Below are 21,584 nucleotides of genomic sequence, written 5' to 3' on the forward strand. Positions count from 1 at the left end.
TTGCCATCAAAAGTGATCAACTGGGTAATCTTCCCCCCTGGACAGAATAAAATTGGGTTTGTTGGGATTTGCCCGAGTATGACAGGGCGCTATTAAGAAGGGAGTATGAAATAATGACCAGAAAGTAGGGCAATTATTTTCTTTATATAAACTCTCCTTCTGCGGTCTCTTAGAAGAGTCAGCAAAGAATTCCTGGGAACTTTTCAAAGTGGGACATTCGATTTTGCTTTGATTAAATTAAAGCAGAGGTGGAAAAGTTGTGAAGGGCCTCCAGAAGTTGTTGGACTCCAACTCCCATGAGCCCCAGCCAGCATGGTCAAGGGTCAGGGTTCATGTGTGTTGAAGCCCAGCACCTCTGGAGTGTCACAGGTTCCCCACTCCTAGATTACATCGTCTTTTCAGGTTGTGCCTTTCAATGAGAGAGGGGACTTTTGGAATAGGGGGAGACAAAAGCTGGTTCCAGGACTTCATATATATGTCACTGACAAACAAAAGAAGGGAGCAGGTGATTTTTGCCCTAGAAACAATACCTCACTAGAGATATGGTTATTTAAGAGAGAGAACCAGCATGGTGCAGTGGTTAGAGTGTTGGGCTAGGACCTGAGAGACCAGGGTTTGAATCCCCATTCAGTCATGAAGCTCGCTGGATGATCCTGGGCCAGTTGCCATATCTCAGTCTAGCCTACTTCACAGAGTTGTCATGAAGATAAAATGAGGAATGGGAAATCATGTACATTGTCTTGAGCACATTGGGGGGAAAGGCAAGAAGATCAAACCTATCCATTCTTAAGGAAATCAGCCCTGAATGCTCACTGGAAGGACAGATCCTGAAGCTGAGGCTCCAATACTTTGGCCACCTCATGAGAAGAGAATACTCCCTGGAAAAGACCCTGATGCTGGGAAAGATTGAGGGCACAAGGAGAAGGGGACAACAGAGGACAAGATGGTTGGAGAGTGTTCTCAAAGCTACCAGCATGAGCTTGACCAAACTGTGGGAGGCAGTAGAAGACAGGAGTGCCTGGCGTGCTCTGGTCCATGGCGTCACAAAGAGTCGGACACGACTAAATGACTAAACAACAAACAACAGATATGTCAGAAAAGTAAAAGTGGATGTGGTGAAAGACTAGAAAAATAAACAAATTCCTTCATAGATTTATTTATTTTTTTGAAGTCACATAATAAACAGGCCACTGAAGACAACAGTTCACAGACTAGGTAAAAGTATTAGTTCTTTCTGCTAAATGGTTGGTTGCTCACAGACATGAACGTAAGAAACTGCAAATCTTATACAGCAGGGCTGTCCAACTTCCAAGAGACTCCAATCTACTCCCACTATAAAAAAACCCTGACAGTTATCTACCCATTGGATTGACAAGAGTTGGGGGAGGATGAGCCAAAGCTGTTGAGCTTTTTTTTGGGGGGGGGTGAGAATTGTGATTCTGTTATACAGCAAAGTGTGAGATCTAGTCTGATAGAGATCAGAGAGAAATTTAGGGGTGACCGATTTATGGAAGGGCCATAGATCGAAGGTAGCATACATGCCTTACTCACAAAAGGCTCCATGGTATTTCCATGTGGCTCAAAAACATCTCTTTCTAAACCCCTGAAGAGTTGCTGATGGTCAATGTAAACAGCACTGAGCTAGATCTGGCTGGGATAGCTCAGTCAGTAGAGAATGGGACTCTTAATCTCGGGCTCTTGAGTTCGAGCCCCACGTTGGGCCAAAAGATTCCTGCATTGCAGAGGGTTGGACGAGATGACTCTCAGGATTCCCTTCCAACTCTGTGATTCTGTGATTCTAACTGGATGGTGCAATGGTCTGAAGACGTGCTGAAGGCAACTTCCTATGAGGTTATGCTGACTGTACGACAAGAAGCTCTGCTTATTTGGAACACTGAAGGCTGATTCCCAAACTCAAGGTCACCAGGTGGACCATATAGAATGTCGGAATATGGAATGCACCAAAACAAGTGAGAATGCTGTCATAAGATAATCCTTCTGCGGACTGCATTTGCAAAGAATGCAGGTTTTGCAATGGCCAGATAAGGATGTTAGTGGTGGTTTTTTTGTGGGGGTCTTTGCTGTTACTATCATGGATTTCTTTGTAAACCACCCTGTTATCCTCGGATGAAGGGTGGTGTAGAAATTCAACAAATGAGCAGCAGCAAATATTCATTCACATTCCTTTGCTACGTTCTATTTTCTTGGCGAATATGAAGCTGGTTGTGAGGGAAGCAACTGCACATTCTCTGTGCGCCTAGTATCTGAATAGGGAGTTTCTCACAAGTGCATTCTGGCCTCTGCATGTAGATGTGATCTCTGTTTTAGACCATGCCATCATCCCAAAGGAACAAAGCCTGCAAAATTATTCAGTTTTGATGTGGTTCCATTGAAAAACTATTGCATATAAAGGTTTTAAATAACGGGTTATAACTGTGAGGACGGATGCCCTTTATAGGAAATGGATTCAGCAACATTCCTTTAAGAGGCGCACACCAGAGCTATATTCTGAAGCAGCAATTACCACTAACGTTCCCATTTCTATTGTACCATTGCCAATGTGCCAGCCAAGCCGTCATAATTGCTCTGAGCTAAGGTGAATATAAACATGCCACTGACATCTTGTCTTTCAATACCTTGGGGTGCTAGTTCTGTTCGAGCCTGACACACTGCAGCTCATATGGTTCAAAATACCAGTATTTTTTAAGGTAATATCAAGACAAATAGCCTTTTGTTAGACTTTCAATGATTCTTTACAAAATATCCTTTACAGCTCATGAATATAGGGTGGTATTTAACTACCCACTTTAATTAATGACTACAACTAAGATAGGCCTATTGTTTTCAATGGGTCTACTTTGAGTAAAGGTTAGTTGGATACCATGTATACCCGCTCCCCCAAATAATTTTAGATTCTGTCCAAGACATGAGAAAGTATCATTCCGGCAAAATAACTTATCAGTCCCACTTACAAGGCATCTGTAAGAGGTGTGTGGCCACTTGGAGACCACAAAGGTTGATTGCTCATCTATATGCATATGACATAAACGTTCCTTGCAATCAACAAGATAATGCCTCTGACCCGGTTATGTAATCAGTGCATGCAAGTGGCTCTCTGGTTTTTAACTCTGCCAAAACAAAGCACCCATCAGCTCACAGAGTACCATCCACCATAACTGGTAATGAGAAAAGCCTGTGTGGATTTGAATCACAGTTACTATCGTCAAAGCCAGCCCAGTAGAATTTGCCCAACAGCATTTGCAGTAGCCAGCCGAGCTCCAAGTTACTTCACTGATTGCTAGATGCGAACATTTAACTCCTGTTAAGGGGAATTCTGTATCCCTGTAACCTATTAGCCCAGCAGCCATAGATAAGAATCCCAGTAGAAACCAGCAGCAGTGCACAGGGCAAGGGGAGGCTGAGCAATAGGGTTTTTTGCCAATTATTTTTATTGATTTTCCAATTTCAACCCAATTACACAAATTAATTCCAAATTAAGACAATTTCGTTCAAGAGGTTTCCCATGTGCCATTCTTGATGGGTCTTTATAATTTAATATTACTGCATTTCATATTCTTATTTACTTCTAACACCATCCATTTTACAAATTACCACATAACAGTCACTCTTAATGATTTCTATTGCTGAGTAATAGTGGTGCCCTTCCAGCAGCTTTTCCTTCGGTAAAAAATGAGGTGCTGGTAACCATACACAGATAATGTGCATAATGGCTGACATGGTCAGGTGAAAAAGAGAGCTGCCAGGACTCCATGCTAGTAAGTACTGTCACCAAAGCCCTGCCTCCCAGCATTGGGAAGAATCCTAGAATTGCAGAGTTGGAAGAAACCCCAAGGGTTATCTAGTGCAACCCCCAGCAATGCAGGGATTCTCAGCTAAAGCATCCACGACAGGTGACCATCCAACCTTGACTTAAAAACCTTCAAGGAAGGGGAGTTCATCACCTCCCAAGGGAAACCGTTGCACTGTTGAACAGCTCTTACTGTCAGAAAGTTCTTCCTGATGTTTAGTCAGAATCTCCTTTATTGTAATTTGAAGCCATTGGTTCGAGCCCTACTGTCCAGTGCAGGGAGAGTGTGCTTCCTGGGTCAGGAATGGGGAGAGCCTGGGGGAACTCCACTTTGTTGTTGGCAGCCCACAGTGTGTATGTACCTGTGGAGTCACTAACAAGCCAGAGAACCTCCATCTTGCCCCTCTCTTGCCCCACCCCACTGAGCACAATACTGCAGCCACCATGGCATGGCTACTGCTCTGCACCCTGGCACTCTGCTGTTATGAATGCAATAAATTCTGCTATTTAAATACCCAGCAGGCCTCAGTGTAGGAGGCTGAGTTTGATTGGCCCTATCATTGTGCAGAGTGAAGCAGCTGCCTCAGGCAGCAGGCAGGGCTGTCTCAAGACATTTCGGCACTTGAGGCAACCCCCCAAATGGCTCCCTGCTCTCTGCCAGGAAAGAAGGGTTCAGTGAAGATCTACATTAAGAACAAGGGGGGAAATAAAGATTTCCATTTCCTCGTGGGTCCTGCCACCTGAGGTGGTTGCCTCACCTTGCCTCATGGGTGGGCCAAGCCTGGCAATGGATACTGGAAGGCGGCAATCAGGACAGAGCTGTGTGTTACAAAGCCTTCCCTGTGCTCTCTAAGTTAGGTTGTGGTCCTCATGTGTGAGGGATGAAGCCCCATCACCAGTGTTGAAGTAAGATTCAGCTACTCTGACCAGCTTTTGTATGTAGAATGGAGGGAGGCAACGTCATTTTCTTTGCTTCAGGCAGCAAAATATATTGGGCCAACCCTTCAGGTTGGGCAGACCCAGGGCTGGATTTAGGTTTGATGAGGCCCTGAGCTACTGAAGGTAATGGGGCCCTTTATATGTCCAGCTGTCCTTTGTCAACAACAAATTGTCACTGTTTTTTGTTGTGAATATATGCTATATGGCAGGCATCCCCAACCTGCGGTCCTCCAGATGTTTTGGCCTACAACTCCCATGATCCCTAGCTAATAGAACCAGTGGTCAGGAATGATGGGAATTGTAGTCCAAGACATCTGGAGGGCCGAAGGTTGGGGATTCCTGCTATAATTTATGGACCTAATAGATATCTAAAGCCATTTGCACATAACAAATAGGAGCCTGCACAACACAAAACACTGTTGCTGCATGTAGGTTTTATTTTATTTGTTTTTTATCTTATATTTTGGAAATGTACATCCAGTTTTTTTCTCTTTAATTTTTTTGGGGCCCCCAAGAGAGTGGGGCCCTAAGCTAAAGCTTGTTTAGCTAATACATAAATCAGGCACTGGGCAGACCTGGTTAACTCCCATTTATTTCACTGCATGTGTTTGGGTGTGTAATCCTATACACACAACTGAGAATAAATACAATTTAACTCAATGGAGCTTGCTTCTGAGCACGCTTCTATAGGACTGCACTGTAAATCTCAGCAACTGAAATCAATAGAAATCAAAAGAACTTACATTTGGTAGTTGGCTAATTCCCAAGCTAAGAATGATATAAGTAAAGACTAAGGTTTTCAATCCATAAATAAATATAAAACATCCCCCAAAAGTATTATTTTATTTTAAAATGGACGTGTGATGTGCTGGAGAACAAAGAGTAATCATTTGTAAGGATTTGTAATATATAGTTCGGTGGGCAAATAAATAGGCCAAACAAACTCCCTTGATGAAATCTATGTATTTTAAACCTAGAAGCATTTTGGTAAGAAAAGTAGCAATCTTCAGTACTTGCCAAGTTCTATCAAAAAATAAATAATTGCTGCCTTTAAAGTTGTCATTTAGAAGCACACACTGGACCGCAAGCTGCCCTCAGGCATGTACACACAGCTCCTACTGTGTTTAATGTGAGTTGTGCATATTTATCAAAGAAAGGAATTTGACCCATTACAAAGCTTTTTTGCCACTTTCAACAAAAGACCAACAGCTCTCAAACTCAGAGTAGCTATTTCTGGATTCTGAAACTCAGGGGAAAAAACCTTACACATATTTCTCCAGACTGGACTGTATTCTTATAAAAATCAATAAGCGTATAAGGGTGTGTACAAGACACAAGATTCAGTTTGTACTTGAGTCTGTCACTTTGAGAAGCAGCTCAATATGTTCTGAGTCACTCTGTGGTATATATGTTTACAAGTGTATAAGAATGGTTTATAATATTTCACTCCCCTTTTGATAGAAGGAGATAAAATTCTCAGGAACAGCAGTCCCTTCAGATTAGATTTAACGTGCCAAATTCCAGGCAAAGCTCGCACCCAGAGCTTTGTGGGGGAGACACACAGACCCACACCCACCCACACACTTGTTACAATGTTAAGGTAGGTAAAACAGGAATGATTTAAAACCTCTCCCACTGTTTTGAGGGCAGTTGGTCTGGAAATTAACATCTGATACTCTTTTAAATGTGTTTCTGAAAGGGCTTGCGGGGAGGAGAGGTACTGGTTTATGTTTATTTTTTGTTTTTTAAAAAAACTTGTATTTTCATGTTGTGAACCACTTCCAGATCTATGTATGAAGGGCGGTAAAACAAACAAACAAACAATCAAATAAATAAATAAACCAACCAACCAACCATACAAACATGAGAGAGGTGCCTCTGAGAAATCAACCTGGATGCAAATTAATGCATACACAGGTTTTTGTGCTAGGAGTTTTTAAAGATGATTTGGGCAGGAGGAAGAGATTAAAAAAGAAACAACAAAACACTGGAATGAAAAGCAGCTCACACTCCACAATTCTACAACTAAGGTTGGGAGTGGAAGAATAGCACTTTAAGCACTATAGCCAACATTAACACTAAAACAAGAAGGAGAAGGAGAGAGAAATCATTAAATGAAGTGTAATGTTTGTTGGTAAATGGAAATCGGTTTGAAGAGGTGGGAAAAACCCTGGCTAGTCCACCACTCTTTTAAGTGCCCTTGCTCTGTAAAAGAGCAAGGAGTGAGCAGGTGAAACAAACTATCAAACTTCCATCAACACCCCTCCTCCAAATCGCTGCTAAAATAATTCCCTCTGATTTAAACCTAGGCCTCTTTGTCAAAATGAGTGACTTCTCCTCCTTCTCCTCCTCCCCACTTGAGCTGTGCAAGAGTGTTTCCGCCTTATAGTCAGCTTGGTTTTGCTTTGAACAACAAAATGTCTGTTATGATTTCTTTGGTGTCCAAGCTGACAGAGTGAGACATGAGGCCCTTGTGTCGTGCAGGGTGGGCACTGCCAAAAAGGAAAAAAAAGTAACCTTGGTTCACCTCCTGCCTTAGATTTCAAGTTTCAGAGCCGCTCTATATGCTGTCAAGGCAGGTAGACAAATTCCGTTGTTTTTTATTTTCTTTTTAACAAAAAAAGCAGCACATAAGCATTCATAAAGGTAAAGGTAAAGGGACCCCTGACCATTAGGTCCAATCGTGACTGTCTCTGGGGTTGCGGCGCTCATCTCGCTTTATTGGCCGAGGGAGCCGGCGTACAGCTTCCGAGTCATGTGGCCAGCATGACTAAGCCGCTTCTGGCGAACCAGAGCAGTGCACGGAAATGCCGTTTACCTTCCCGCCGGAGCGGTACCTATTTATCTACTTGCACTTTGACATGCTTTCAAACTGCTAGGTTGGCAGGAGCAGGGACTGAGCAATGGGAGCTCACCCCGTTGCGGGGATTCGAAAAGCTGACCTTCTGATCAACAAGCCCTAGACTCTGTGGTTTAACCCACAGAGCCACCCGCGTCATAGTTTACATTAAAATTATATGTCCATAAAAGGATCACAGTTTCCATTATTCCCAAACAAGAAATGATTTCAAGATGTTCACTGAATGTCATTTATGTCCCTGACAAATCTGAACCATTGAAAACTCAAAGGAACTTCTCTTGTTATCTGGGTTAAAAGTAACTATACACATATACTAGAGATCTCACTGTCTCACTCCACTCCAAATCCCACACTTAGACCAGTGCCAGATTTACGTATAGGCTAAACAAGCTATAGCTTAGGGCCCCACTCTCTTCGGCCCCCCAAAAAAAATCAAAGGGGAGAAAACCCTGGATGTACATTTCCAAAATATAAGATAAAAAAACCCCCTACATACAGCAAATGGCTTTAGACACCTATTAGGTCCATAAGTTACCATATAGCATATATTCAACATAAAAAACAGCGGCAAGTTGTTGCTGACAAAGGACAGCTGGACATATAAAGGGCCCCATTACCTTCAGTAGCTTGGGGCCTCATCAAACCTAAATATGGCCCTGACTTAGACTCACAGTGCTGACACACACAGGAAGCCCCCACAACCGAGCACACACACACACACACACACACACACACACACACACCTTGCAACCCCACACAGCCTGACAAATGTTCCCCATAATCTCACATACTGCGGCACACTCTCTAGCAATCCCTTGCATCCCACAACCCATACAAACACAGGTATACATATTCTCGTAGTTAGGTTACCTACTGCACAATCCTGCAGATGTTCTGGACAGAACCATCAGCCCCCTCTGCTAGAATTAATAAGCCAGGGCAGATGGGTGTGTGGTTGGATATGTAGCTACAAACACCTTGTCCACATAAGCTGTCTTCATAAGCTGAAACTGATCTCAGAACACCCCACTGACTATGGCCTTGGATACTTCATCTCGAACAGCAAGAACTGCAGAGTCAAGGTCATTCTGAAGTCAAGTGACTTTATCCACAAATAAAACTAAGGCATACTTTCTCTCCAAGCAAGTTAAAAAGTGTGCCTTCCTGCAGCAGATTTCTCTACCTTCATGTAAACCCGTCCTCTGAAATATGCTCTGAGATTTGAATTATACATCATGAAGTTGCTTGAAATGTCACAGACTACATTTTCCCTAAGGTGGAATGTGCTGAGAAAGCCCCCGCCCTTGCTGCACCTTTTCAGATCTCTTATTTATTTCAATTTATAGCTAATATTCCATTATCAACCCTTGGGCTGTTCATTTGAGGCTTTCTTTTTCTCATTTTCCCCTCATTAGTTTCTGCCTTTCTCTAGGCTATTCGATGCAAGTTTTGTTGTCACAATTCTTAACGAGGACTGAGAAGGGCAACTAACTTCACACACACACACACACACACACACACACACACACACACACGAGAGAGAGAGAGAGAGATGATAGATGATAGATAGATATAGATAGATAGATGATAGATGATAGATGATAGAGATAGATGATAGATAGATAGATGATGATGATAGATAGATAGATAGATAGATAGATAGATAGATAGATAGATAGATGATAGAGTTGCTGATCTAGCCTAAAACTAAGCCTCACAGCTCTGGTTGTTGTTGTTTTTTTTTAAAAAAAAACATATCTCCTATAATTAATATTCATTTGCAATTATTATGAATAGGCATTTAGACCAATTCACACAATCCCAACACAAGTCTGAAATGTGGGCTAAGTGACGTTGGGCTTAGTCCATACTTGGAATAACATTTCTTACTCTGCTATTTTGGCTAGGGATAATTGAGGGATTCATTCAGTCCACATTTTAAAGCTAGGAGGCCTAATTCAGTTAATGATTTCCCCCCACACTTCTCTCAATTTTGCAATACAGTTCTCGGCTCAAAAAAGTAAAATACATATTTGGGGTTAAAATGCATATGAAAATGTGTATTTTAGGATAATGCAGATACAAAAAAGTGTGTTTTACGGCAAAATGTACAGCAAACATGTAGAATGATGGATATGACATGAAACAAACATATGAATGAACAAACACACACAAACTCTCTTGTATCATAAACAGATTTGTCCATTCTTGATTTTGACACTATGGTACATAGCTGCAACTGGAAGCAGCAGCATTAAAAAGGTACTATGTTGTCAACAAGAACACTACAACATAGAAACAAAATATTGAAGTCACAATAGTATGCATACTTTTCTGGGAGTAAACCTTATTGAACTGCTGAAACCCAAGCAGGGAGTTTGTGACATCTGCTCCTGTAAAGATCACCAAAGGCTTGAGAGAATGCTGCTGTGTTATTCTTTGGCCTTTTGAACCATTTATTTATTTCTAAGTATTTTAAAGAGTAGGGACGCAGGTGGCGCTGTGGGTAAAAGCCTCAGCGCCTAGGGCTTGCCGATCGAAAGGTCAGAGTTCGAATCCCCGCGGCGGGGTGCGCTCCCGCTGCTCGGTCCCAGCGCCTGCCAACCTAGCAGTTTGAAAGCACCCCCGGGTGCAAGTAGATAAATAGGGACCGCTTACTGGCGGGAAGGTAAACGGCGTTTCCGTGTGCTGTGCTGGCTCGCCAGATGCAGCTTGTCACGCTGGCCATGTGACCCGGAAGTGTCTCTGGACAGCGCTGGCCCCCGGCCTCTTGAGTGAGATGGGCGCACAACCCTAGAGTCTGGCAAGACTGGCCCATACGGGCAGGGGTACCTTTACCTTTACCTTATTTTAAAGAGTGAGTGCAGTGACTGAGAAATAATATATGTGTGCGGTCATTTTTTATTTATTTTTGAAGGCATAAATTTAGGGCCAACCACAATACTGTTGTTTCAATTTAAGCCTCTTTATTTCCACAGTAGACTAAGTTATGTGTTATTTAAAGGCATTCTTTTCCATAAGCAAACCCAGAGACGGAATTGGCCTTCTCATTTTGTTCTGTCTCCTCCTCTTGCCCCAGCTCCAATCAGGAGAATTCCCACAGAAGCCAACTGAAAGATGCCAGAGTAAGTAGGAGATCAGAACGGAGTGCTTACTGCCTTACATTTGTATGCCTGACACACTTCTTTTCCTGCTGAATCTCCATGGGGAAAAAACATACAGTGCTCTCTGTCTTTTACAAAATAGCTGCCATTTACGGCATCTCTCCCCTTAAGCAGCTCATTCTCTATACCATTAACTGAAGTGCACCTTCAGGCCAATTACAGACTCTGGTAATTAGAAAAGCTCTCGGAGTCACCTACCATCCAACAAGGTGACATTTAGGGTGATGTCACCCCAATATCACTTCATTATGCCTTGTTGAGCACAAGGCAGGCAACATTTAAGACGGTATCTAATGAGGGGAAACTGCCACAACTACAGTCAAATGTTTGGGCTTCCTTTTATAGGCATGCCATACCAAAGAAGTATGGTTCATTAAAGGGAGGGAGTTTGTTGGTACATTAAAGCAGGAAAAAGCACTTGAAAATATGGTCGCACTTGTATATATCTGCAAAGCAGACACAGCAAACACAGAATTACATTAGAACCATTATTTTATTTTTCTTGTTCTCTTGTGTATACAAACGGAAGAAATCTCTCTAGTGTGGTGTCAGGCAGAAGACAAGACTGCACTGACTCGGACTGCCTGATACGTTCATCTTATTTCTCCCTTTGTGCAAAGCCATGTCCTAACAAAGTGGTAGTGGGAACAGACTGTAGAGCAAACTCAACTCTCGGTTTCAAAGGCAGCATTGATAGTGGCCGTGGAGGGAGTGTGTGCGTTTATATCACATCTTTACTACCTTGATCACCTTTGGCAATCACCCAGCCATAGGCTCCCATGGTGTTTTTGTTAACCCTTGCAATTACGGTAGGTTGGATCCAGAGTGTTACTTTCACAAACAACTTGCTTAATGTGCCCACCAGCCCTGCAGAGGTAAAGGCTAGGCAAGAAAGGGATCAATGAAAACATTGACCCTGTGTGCATTTGCTGTGGAAAAAAAGCGAATTGCATGTTTGAGATCATTAGAAAAGGAACAGAAAACAGCCTGCCAATCTCACAATGCTTTTGTATAAATCTACAGTCTGACTACATTTGGAATGGTGTCTGTGCTCCCCTAAAAGGATTCTGTGAAGCTGGAAAAGATGGAGAAGAGGGCAGTCAAAGCGGAGGGTAGGACAAGGGATTTGAGCAACTCCACTTGCGCATGTCGCATATGTGTTGGGCCCCTTGACTGGATAGGCCTTTGGATGGGAATCTACTAATGTTCTTAACGTAAGTAAGAGTATGCACATAGCTGTTAAAATAATCCTAATGTCACATTGGTGGGATTGAACTGGCACTACTGAGCTGACAGGGACTAACCAGGATAGAGATCTTGGGGCATGGTGCATAGCTCAATCAAAACATCACATGTGGTACATGCAAAAGCCTCCAATAGTACTCAAGCACTGGGATGCCCCAATGAAATTGATTGTCAGGAAATCCAGGAGAGCAACGCATGTCTAATTCATGGAATCACCATAAAAATATGTTGATTCAACAAATGCAGGTGGCTATAAAGGGGAATTGGAGAAATTAATGGAAGAAAGGTCTATTAATGGCCACTAAACATGATTACTGTATGGAACTTCTAGGTTTCATTCACACTGTGTAAAGAAAAAGACTGACTAGGTATATGTTAGTCTTGATCCCAGTAGGGCTCCTCTTAAGTCCTTACAAATATTCACATCTTATATAGGTATCGCCCCTCAGAGAGAGATGCATTCCCTACTCAAATCTATTTCAGTTCCAGACCAGGAGAAAGCAATGCTCTTTCCCAGATTACAACTTCTCTTCTATGAAATACATTTATAAAGGAAACATTCAAAATGATACAAACACCTCTCTCTCTCTCTCTCTCTCTCTCTCTCTCTCGCACAAAAATCAATGAAAAATGTCAGTTCCTAGAGGATGGACAGGCAGAAACAGAAAAAGTGTCTTTTTTACTTAATCTATTTTTTCTTCTTTGTAAGACTTGTGCTTCTGAGTTCCAATTTTTATAAAACAGATAAAAATTCTCTCTGTCTCCCTTTCTCAACTTATCTCCAACCAGCTACACAGACATTTTATGCCGGCCACGTACAGCATCATGGGAAGGACAAAGAGAATGAAATTACCCGTGCATTTACGATCTGTGTCTTCCTTTTTTGACCCACTAATCGTTAACTTGCAATTGAAGTTTTCTTCCCAGTATTCTGCAAACCACACATTTCTTCTGTTGTTCTCCAGTGTGCGGGAAGTAAAGTAGGCATCAAATCCTAAAAGAGAGAGTTGTTGGTGTTATTATTATTACATATATAATTCATATACAAGATTGATGTTTTAGGACTTGCTACGCCTATTGCAAGGGGGAACGACATGATTCCATGACAAACCTCAGCCGATAGAGCTGTTTCAAAACATCCTAGCAAACTGACTATTTGTGAAGGGGTGGTGGTGGTCAGAGCTGAAACAAAAGTCTCTCATTCTTCCATACTAATAAATTTGGGAAGGGTTCTGAGGCTATGGACGAGGCAGGATTGCTTTAAAAGGTGAAAAATGTTTCAATTAGATGCTTGCTCAGTGGGTAGCTGGTGAGGGGAAATGATTGAAGAAGGTGAACCAACAGGGAACGGACCACAAATAGGAGCTAGAATAATGTGAGGCTCTTCTGATGAAAAGAGAAGAAGGATTTCAGATAGACAAAGGGTTGTGGGTGGAAGCATCTGCTGCTGCTGATTGAAGTTCTACGTATAACAAAGTAGACATTTACAGTTTCTAGGAAGTAACTATTGAAGATACTAAAATATAGCCATTGTGCACTTTGCATTTATCAACCACACTTTACAAGTTAATCACTACACCGTACATTGTGAATTCTCAGGACACAGCCAAAGTTACACATATTTAAATCTCACTAATTTCAGTTGGTGAGATTTATCTACCCATGAAGCTCTCTTATATTGAACTGAGTTCTTGGTCCATCTAGCCCAGGACTGTACTTTGAGTGGCAGTGGCTTCAGAAAACATTTTCTAGCTCTAATACCCAACTTTAATCTTAACTAGAATAATGGAAAACATGTTATTGACCGCTGAGCTATGGCCCTTTCCCCTGTCAGTTTTTCATGCTTCCTCTGACAATCTTTAAGGTCCAACGCCACTTAAAAAATCTCTCTAAACAATATCTCCTTTTAGACACTACTGAATAACTGGAAGAAATCTTCCTGTATCTGAGGTTCTGGCAAATTGTCCTTAGTATCAAACTTACGTAGCTTCTTGAACCATACAATAGTACAAAGTAGCTGAAAATTGACTCATAACATGGAGAAAATGACTAGAGGTTGTGGTTGTATTTTGGTCTCTCACTCTCTCATAACATTAGAATTTGTAGACACTCAACAAAGCTGAATGTTGGAACATCCAGATAAAAGAATTTTTTTATGTAGCGCATAATTAAAGTATGGAACTTGCTTCCACAGGAGGCCATGATGACCACCAACTTGGATAGGTTTAAAAGAGGTTTAGACAAATTCATGGAGGAAAGGGCTGTGGTTGGTTACTAGCTATGATCTGCTGTCATGGTTGAAGGCAGCAATGCTTCTGAATACCAGCTGCTAGAACCAACTTCAAGTCTGCCACGCTGAGGGCAGGTTTGAATGGGGTGGGAGTCTCCCTCCACAGAGGTCTCCATCCACACAGAGCCCCCAATTCTGCCTGAGTTGGCCCCACTGTTATCGCTTGACCAATCCCTATGCTATCTCCATCCCCTTCTGCCCCAGTTGAAATGAACCACTGGACTGCAAGTGCAGAAGTAGCTCCACCAATACTCAGCCAGGTTTTGGATTGCTCTGCAAATATGCTTTTAAGTCAGACACCTGAAGGACTCTAAACATTGTTTCCTTAAATGATACAACACATAAACAAATATATAAATCTTAAAAGTGCAGCAAGAGCGGTGTTGTGAACTGATTTTATAGCCCATCTCTATTGTTAATATAATGCATTTCTCAGGCCCTTATGGAGAAGCCCAGTATTATTCCCATTTTCCTGGCTGTAAGTGAAGTTGAGACACAGCAAACTTCCATTGCCACCCAGGGAGAATCATCTCCAATTCTCATATCTTCCCTGTTCTAACTCTAACTGGAACACAGTGTCTTTTGCCTGCTGAAATTTGAGGAGATGCAAGCGAGCCTTTTATCCCATAAGTGTCTGCAAACAATAATATGAGAATACAATAGCAGTGTTGACAAGCCAAACAACACAGCTTGCCGCCCTCAGTTCTACTGCTTTACCACTTCAGTATTTGTTCACGCGTCCAGGATTTAAAGCAGTCAATCAAATGCAGAGAGACCTTTTGTAAATAAGAGGTATTGTAAATCAATAGATACATAAGCTAAATACTAGCTTGGTGTCAGAAAGCTGACCTTTATGCCTGCAAAAAAGAAAGCTCACATGAGAGCAGGCTACAGAGACAAGGAAGGATCACAATGTCAATGTGGGTCAAACACCCAGACAGCAGTCTCAGCTTGGGTGATGCTATGCTGACAGATACTAATGGGACTTCACGCAGCATGAAAGTGCAATGACTAGCCATGATCACGATGCTCTCAACACAAGCCAAGCATCTCAGGATTAGAAATCGCCTGCCAAGCTCAGTGGTGGTATCTATTTGGCTGCTTTCTAAATGAAAACTTGCTTCAGTCCATCCATTTTTTAAATTCCCCTTTCTTTGATCCCCCCCCCCCAAATATCACCTGCACAAGGAAAGTCAGTTCAACACCCACAGCTGTATTTTGGCCCATCGTTAGATGGAGTTGTGATGGATTCACACAGCCTAGTTTGCCACCTTGCAGTGGATCTGACACTTGTGAATGGTTTGGTGTGTATTCAGACAAAGAGCCAAAGACTGTTTACAAATTGCAAACATGGGAAAATACTTTTGGGGCTCTTAGTTATTAAGAGCACATTGGATTTTTGTTTTTTGTTTTCGTGCTCTGCAGTGCTGCTGTAACAGGGAATGAAAAGAAACATATCAAAGACCGCTTTCCCCCCCACCAACAAGTGGAACCTTTAATTAGATTGCAAGTTACCTTACAGTTCCTTCAGTGTCTCAAATGATCAATACTGAAAAACATGCAGTATTGGTAACATGCAAATTGATTTAGTGAAATAAAAAATAAACAAAAAAAAAAACTGTTCACCTGCTGACAGCGATGCTTATTAGCCAGACCATGGCTCCTGTACATAGTGAAAATTATTTAAGAAAAGTTCTATACCTCTAAGTAGTTCACAAAATTGCACTTCTTTCTATATGTACGGGTGCACTTTTCTGTTGTCGCACAATACTTCACATGGTCACGGACAGAGGGCTCCTGTGAAATATAGTGTAATGAGAGGCTGTGGATGGGAAGCCTAGGTGAGTCACAGAAGGGCAGCCAGGAGAGGTTTCTGCAGCCTTCCAGCTCTGCCGGTTCCTTTGCTGCAAGCTTCAAGGCCGCTGTCTCTGGCATCCCAATTCACAGGCCAGCCAGTGCAACTCCTGGCTGCTTTCTTCCTCTTCTGCCAGCCTGTGGCGACAGTGCTGCTGCTGAGAGCCAATTAGCACAAAGGGTTCTGCCTGGGCAGCAGGAGGTGCACAGCAAGGAAGGTGCGCAGAAGCAGCAGTGGCCATCCAACTGGAGGACCCCCATTTTTCCTACATCCTTGCTCCCCTGGTATTTATTTACTTATTTCTTTCTGCAACCTAGGCCCATTGTGAGAATGTCCCCCCCCCCCCAGCCTTGGACACAAAAAGATACAGGGTCACTGGGTAGAACAACATTTTAAATTTAGGACAAGTCTTTTGGATCCATACTTGAAGAACATTGCTCCCTTTGGGCCTAAATAACAACTGTAACTGCATAGCTGCAAGGCAATATTTTCTCATTTGTATATTGAATGTGAGCATTATCTTCTCTTCTTTGCATTGATTTTGCATTTGGCTCCTGTCATTGTGAACCAATTTTGTGTTAGTTTGCTGCCCTGGCTCAAGGAAACATATAAACCACAGTCATTTTCCACCTCAGTTTTAGAGTCCAGCATGCGAACAATGTTCTGCTTCAAATTATCTTCCGTATATAACAATAGCTTACTGTGGCGCAGCCATACAGACAGGCAAGATACTTCTCCAAGTATGAGCAAAGAGTACGAGAGATAGCATACACACCCACACACCCACCCACACACACACACACACACACACACACTGGTACCTCAGGTTACAGACTCCACTAACCCAGAAATAGTACCTCGGGTTAAGAACTTTGCTTCAGGATGAGAACAGAAATCGCGCAGCGGCAACAGGAGGCCCCATTAGCTAAAGTGGTGCTTCAGGTTAAGAACAGTTTCAGGTTAAGAACGGACTTCCGGAACGAATTAAGTACTTAACCCGAGGTACCACTGTGTGTGTGTGTGTGTGTGTGTGTTCAGCTGGCATAACTCTCTCCTCACAGCTCAGCTGTTTTTCTTTTTCTTTGTATATATCTAAAATTATTATTACTATTATTATTATTATTATTATTATTATTATTATTATTTTGGTGGGTGGCTTACAGCATACCTAAAAGCATAGTAAAACATCAAGGATTAAAAACTTCCCAATACAGAGCTGCCTTCAGGTGTCTTCTTAAAGTTGTACAGTTCTTTATCTCGACATCTGATGGGAGGGTGCCAAAAAAGTATTGGTGCCAATGATGCTTCTAAAAGGAAGGCATTCCACAAGCCTCACTCACTGGATCATCACCTTGTCGTGGTGAGTGGGCTTGCACATTCCTATGACCCTTGTAAGCGAAGCCGTCAGGAGTCTCGTACTCCCAGCAGGGTCACCCAAGGCAGTAAGGTCAAAGGGAAGGAGCTGGACCAAGAATGATCCAAGAAGTTCTCAATGGCAGAACAGGCAGAAGATAACAAGTGGCATGTTACAATGGCTGTGAAGGCGGGGGAAGGCTGCAACAGATAAGAATCTACTGGTCATTGTGATATTCATGTCATCAGAATAGAGCCTTACTCCGAAGAATGTGCATTGGTCAGCCTCACTGATCTACACACATAAAACAAATTCATCCACAGGCATCTTCCAAAAACCCATCCCAAACCCAAACCCTCAAAGTCCCATGGCAACTGGCAAATGGTAATGGGGGAAGGACTGTGAAATCTGGAAGCCCCTAGTGATGAACCGACACATGGGCGATAGATAAAGATTCAGTCGCTCTGACTCAAGGAATGAGGCAGTTGAGCAGCTTGGCAGCTCTATCCATGATTTCTTCATGGAAGACAATCTTACTCAGCTATGAGTGATTGCCAAAGAAGAAGAAGATTCCACAAGCAGAGCAACACCAAAGAGAATGCCTTTTGTTGCATCGTCACATGGTGCTCCTCATCAAGCAGTGGTACACAAAAAGAGCTTCCTCTAAAAGTCTTAAGTCATCTGCAGGGCAGGATAACAGGAAGACACACACTTTTATGGAATTAACCATTATTTGTGTTAATCTGCCAAACACAAGCATCAAACCATGATTTAAATCAGGCATTGTGCCAATGTTTGCCATGTGAATGCACATATGATTGTTAAATCATAGCAGCTAGGATGGTTGCTCCCTCTCAAAAGGCTAGGAGTGAGCTTTTGACACAAAGTGCTATACGGATGAAAAATGTAATCAAAGAAGCACATGTAAACCCTGGTTTGCCTGTGGTACATTCGGAAACTCAAACCACGCTTTGCAATAATGTAGGAAGGATCTGAAAAGTGACATAATATATAATTTATTAGTAGCATATAGTTTGTGTAAGGAAGGAGGGAAGGAAACAAAATTTCAACTTGCCATCAAAAAAAATTGCAAGCAAATACCATTGTAAAACACCTGTTTGGGGATTTAGGGTGTGGAGACAAAAAACAGGAATTTAGGCTGGTTTATGTTAACCCAGCATTTGTTGTTGTTTAGTCATTTAGTCATGTCCGACTCTTCGTGACCCCATGGAGCTGAGCACACCAGGCACTCCTGTCTTCAACTGCCTCCCGCAGTTTAGTCAAACTCATGCTGGTAGTTTCGAGAACACTGTCCAACCATCTCGTCTTCTGTCGTCCCCTTCTCCTTGTGCCCTCCATCTTTCCCAACATCAGGGTCTTTTCAAGGGAGTCTTCTCTTCTCATGAGGTGGCCAAAGTATTGGAGTCTCAGCTTCACGATCTGTCCTTCCAGTGAGCTCTCAGGGCTGATTTCCTTAAGAATGGAGAGGTTTGATCTTCTTGCAGTCCATGGGACTCTCATGAGTCTTCTCCAGCACCATAATTCAAAAGCATCAATTCTTCGGCGATCAGCCTTCTTTATGGTCCAGCTCTTACTTCCATACATCACTACTGGGAAAACCATAGCTTTTACTATACGGACCTTTGTTGGCAAGGTGATAGATCCAAGCTCTGTTGAGGAGTGGTGCTGTTGCAGGCTGAGCAGAGAGAAAACAAGCCCTTAAAACGGAGTTCCGTTTGCACCACCCCTTTTACTAGCAAGTGTTCCATCAGGTTATGATGTCGTGTGAATGAATGAACAAATGAATGAATATTAAGTTCCAAGTTCCAAATGCAGTTCTAAAGGGTGGTGGATTAGAGCCGGCTTGGAAGTGAATCTGGAATCTAACTTGGAGTCTGAGTTTTGCTCCTGCATAAGTGTTCGCTATCCTACAGCAGTGCAGACCAGGATGCTTGAATATGAACAGAATGAAATATTAACATTGTACAGGGCTGGGGCATCTAATAAAGAGGTATAGTATGCTCCTTTCCCCCAAAGGACATAAGTAGTTATTCTGACATTCCTCTAATGAAAATAAATGTATTTACTTCATACCCACAGGATTTTATTGCATGAATATTTTTACACTTAGCTAACATCAAATGGTCTAATTTATTCTCTGCCTGTGTTATTAATATTCGTAATTACAGCAGAATAATTCATTTTAGGGTTTTTTGGGGTAAGGTAAATAGCACAGCAACTGCTGCTATGGAAAAACAGATCAAACAAATATATATATATTCCCACTGAAACATTGAAATATATGTTCACAATTATTCATTAATCCATTCAGAGAATGCAGGGCGTTGTATGTGTAAGGCTAATTCCTACAGCCATTCTTTCCCCTTACTTATATCCACATAGTCACACATATATGCATCTTAACAATATCACCATTTCATCTATATAATTAAGGAGAGAGCTTTACAGTGGGAAACCATCAGATGAATGTAGAAAGCAGCTCAGCCTTTTTCCACTCATCACAAACCTTGTGAATTCCCTTATGCTGTTACACTATTTTTCTATTTTGGCATCAAACGAAGTCCTCCCACGCTCCAGCTGAGGCACATGAAGCAGGCGTGGGAGAATTTCCATGCAGAAATAGTGTCATGCTCTAAATTCCAGAGAAAATCCATATGCATTTGGGACACTAAGAGAGAACTTGTTGCATTGGTTTTTTTCCATGATGTGGACTTTTCCTTCCTGCAGCAATTATTTACCTAGAGTCATTTCTCAAGGATAGATTCATTATGAGCACTGTTTTCACAGCAACCACTGCCAATCTCAAAGCTTCAGATCAGAGATTCTTGACCAAGAAACACTGGTGTCAGTTTAGGCTTTTGTCTGTTGTCCCTAAACAAACTAAGTACTCCAAGTACTTAGCTCGCTGGTTGGTGTTGGACTCAGAGTGGGATGGTTCACTGATCAGCCATAAAGCTAACCATTATCTCTCAACATCCCTGAAAGGGATGTTTTGGAGCCGATTTTGGTCTGTACCACTCCTAGAGAGGAAACAGATAAACCATCCTTCTCTGTGTGCAGCAGTTGTGTGTGTGTGTGTGGGGGGGGGAATCCTCCAATTCCTGCAGTTGTTTTATTTAACAATAAAATGCAGACTTTGTTCACAACGTGTTGTAAGTCACATCGAGTTTGGCCTTCTATCATATCTTTTATATATCCTCAGGCTTGAATTGATGGAAGGGAGCAAGAGAGGACATGTCCCAGGGACCAGGTCTCTCTCTCTCTCTCTCTCTCTCTCTCTCTCTCTCTCTCTGTGTGTGTGTGTGTGTGTGTGTGCTTCAAATGAAGGGTGTAGGGACGCTCCCAGAATATACAATAGTTCTCCCCTTTGTCTCCCACCCCCGATGTTGCTTCAACTGGGCTAAGAGACAGAAGAAAGCCTGAGTTTTGAACAAATAAGTCATTTCTTCATTATGTCATGATATTGATACTGTAGGACTTTCCAGGCATTTCTCAATTTAAAAAATGGGGGGGGGGGTGATTAATCTTGATACAGTGAGGTCCACTGAAAAACTAGTGATAGCACACCTTGTAAAAACTTCAGATTTAAGAAAAATAATAATCAAAGATGCACTTTTATGGACACACTGCTGCATTATAAAGCGAGGAGTATATTTTGTAGCAGCTGCCTCCCTCGTGCTGTAATACTGTGCCTATATCCTTATACTGCCGCAATAAGGGAGACAACCTGAAATGGAGAATTGACTTGAAACTTTGAAGAGCATATTAAGATGAGTTGCATCAGTTTAGAATTGGTTGGCGGTACACTTCGAGGTTGTAGACCAATCACAGTTTTAAAGCAAATACTCCTAAGCAAGTGAGAAGGGTGGTATCTTCAGAACGAAAATGAATAGCTACTGGAATGATTCCCCGCTTCCCCCAAGAAGGTATACTGAAGGTCTGCTGGGAGAGAGGCATATGAAGCAGAGTTCAGCATAAGCTGTCTTCCATAAAGGGGTGGAAATAGAATACAGTCCAATTATAAAATGAAATTATTGACCTGTTTTAT

At 42.2% G+C, this 21,584-nt stretch overlaps 1 protein-coding gene across 2 annotated transcripts in view; it reads right to left on the reverse strand.

Annotated features, from left to right (window-relative positions):
- The window catches only part of GRM7 (glutamate metabotropic receptor 7), a 391,771-nt gene that overhangs the window by 143,157 nt on the left and 227,030 nt on the right, over window positions 1–21,584 (reverse strand). For both annotated transcript variants that reach the window (XM_077925005.1, XM_077925006.1), the window contains exon 5: window positions 12,870–13,010. In XM_077925005.1, coding sequence (XP_077781131.1) covers window positions 12,870–13,010 — 141 coding nt within the window. The remainder of the gene's footprint in view (window positions 1–12,869; window positions 13,011–21,584) is intronic.

This window comes from Podarcis muralis, chromosome 2, assembly GCF_964188315.1.
Source record: "Podarcis muralis chromosome 2, rPodMur119.hap1.1, whole genome shotgun sequence".
Taxonomy (NCBI): Eukaryota; Metazoa; Chordata; class Lepidosauria; order Squamata; family Lacertidae; genus Podarcis; species Podarcis muralis.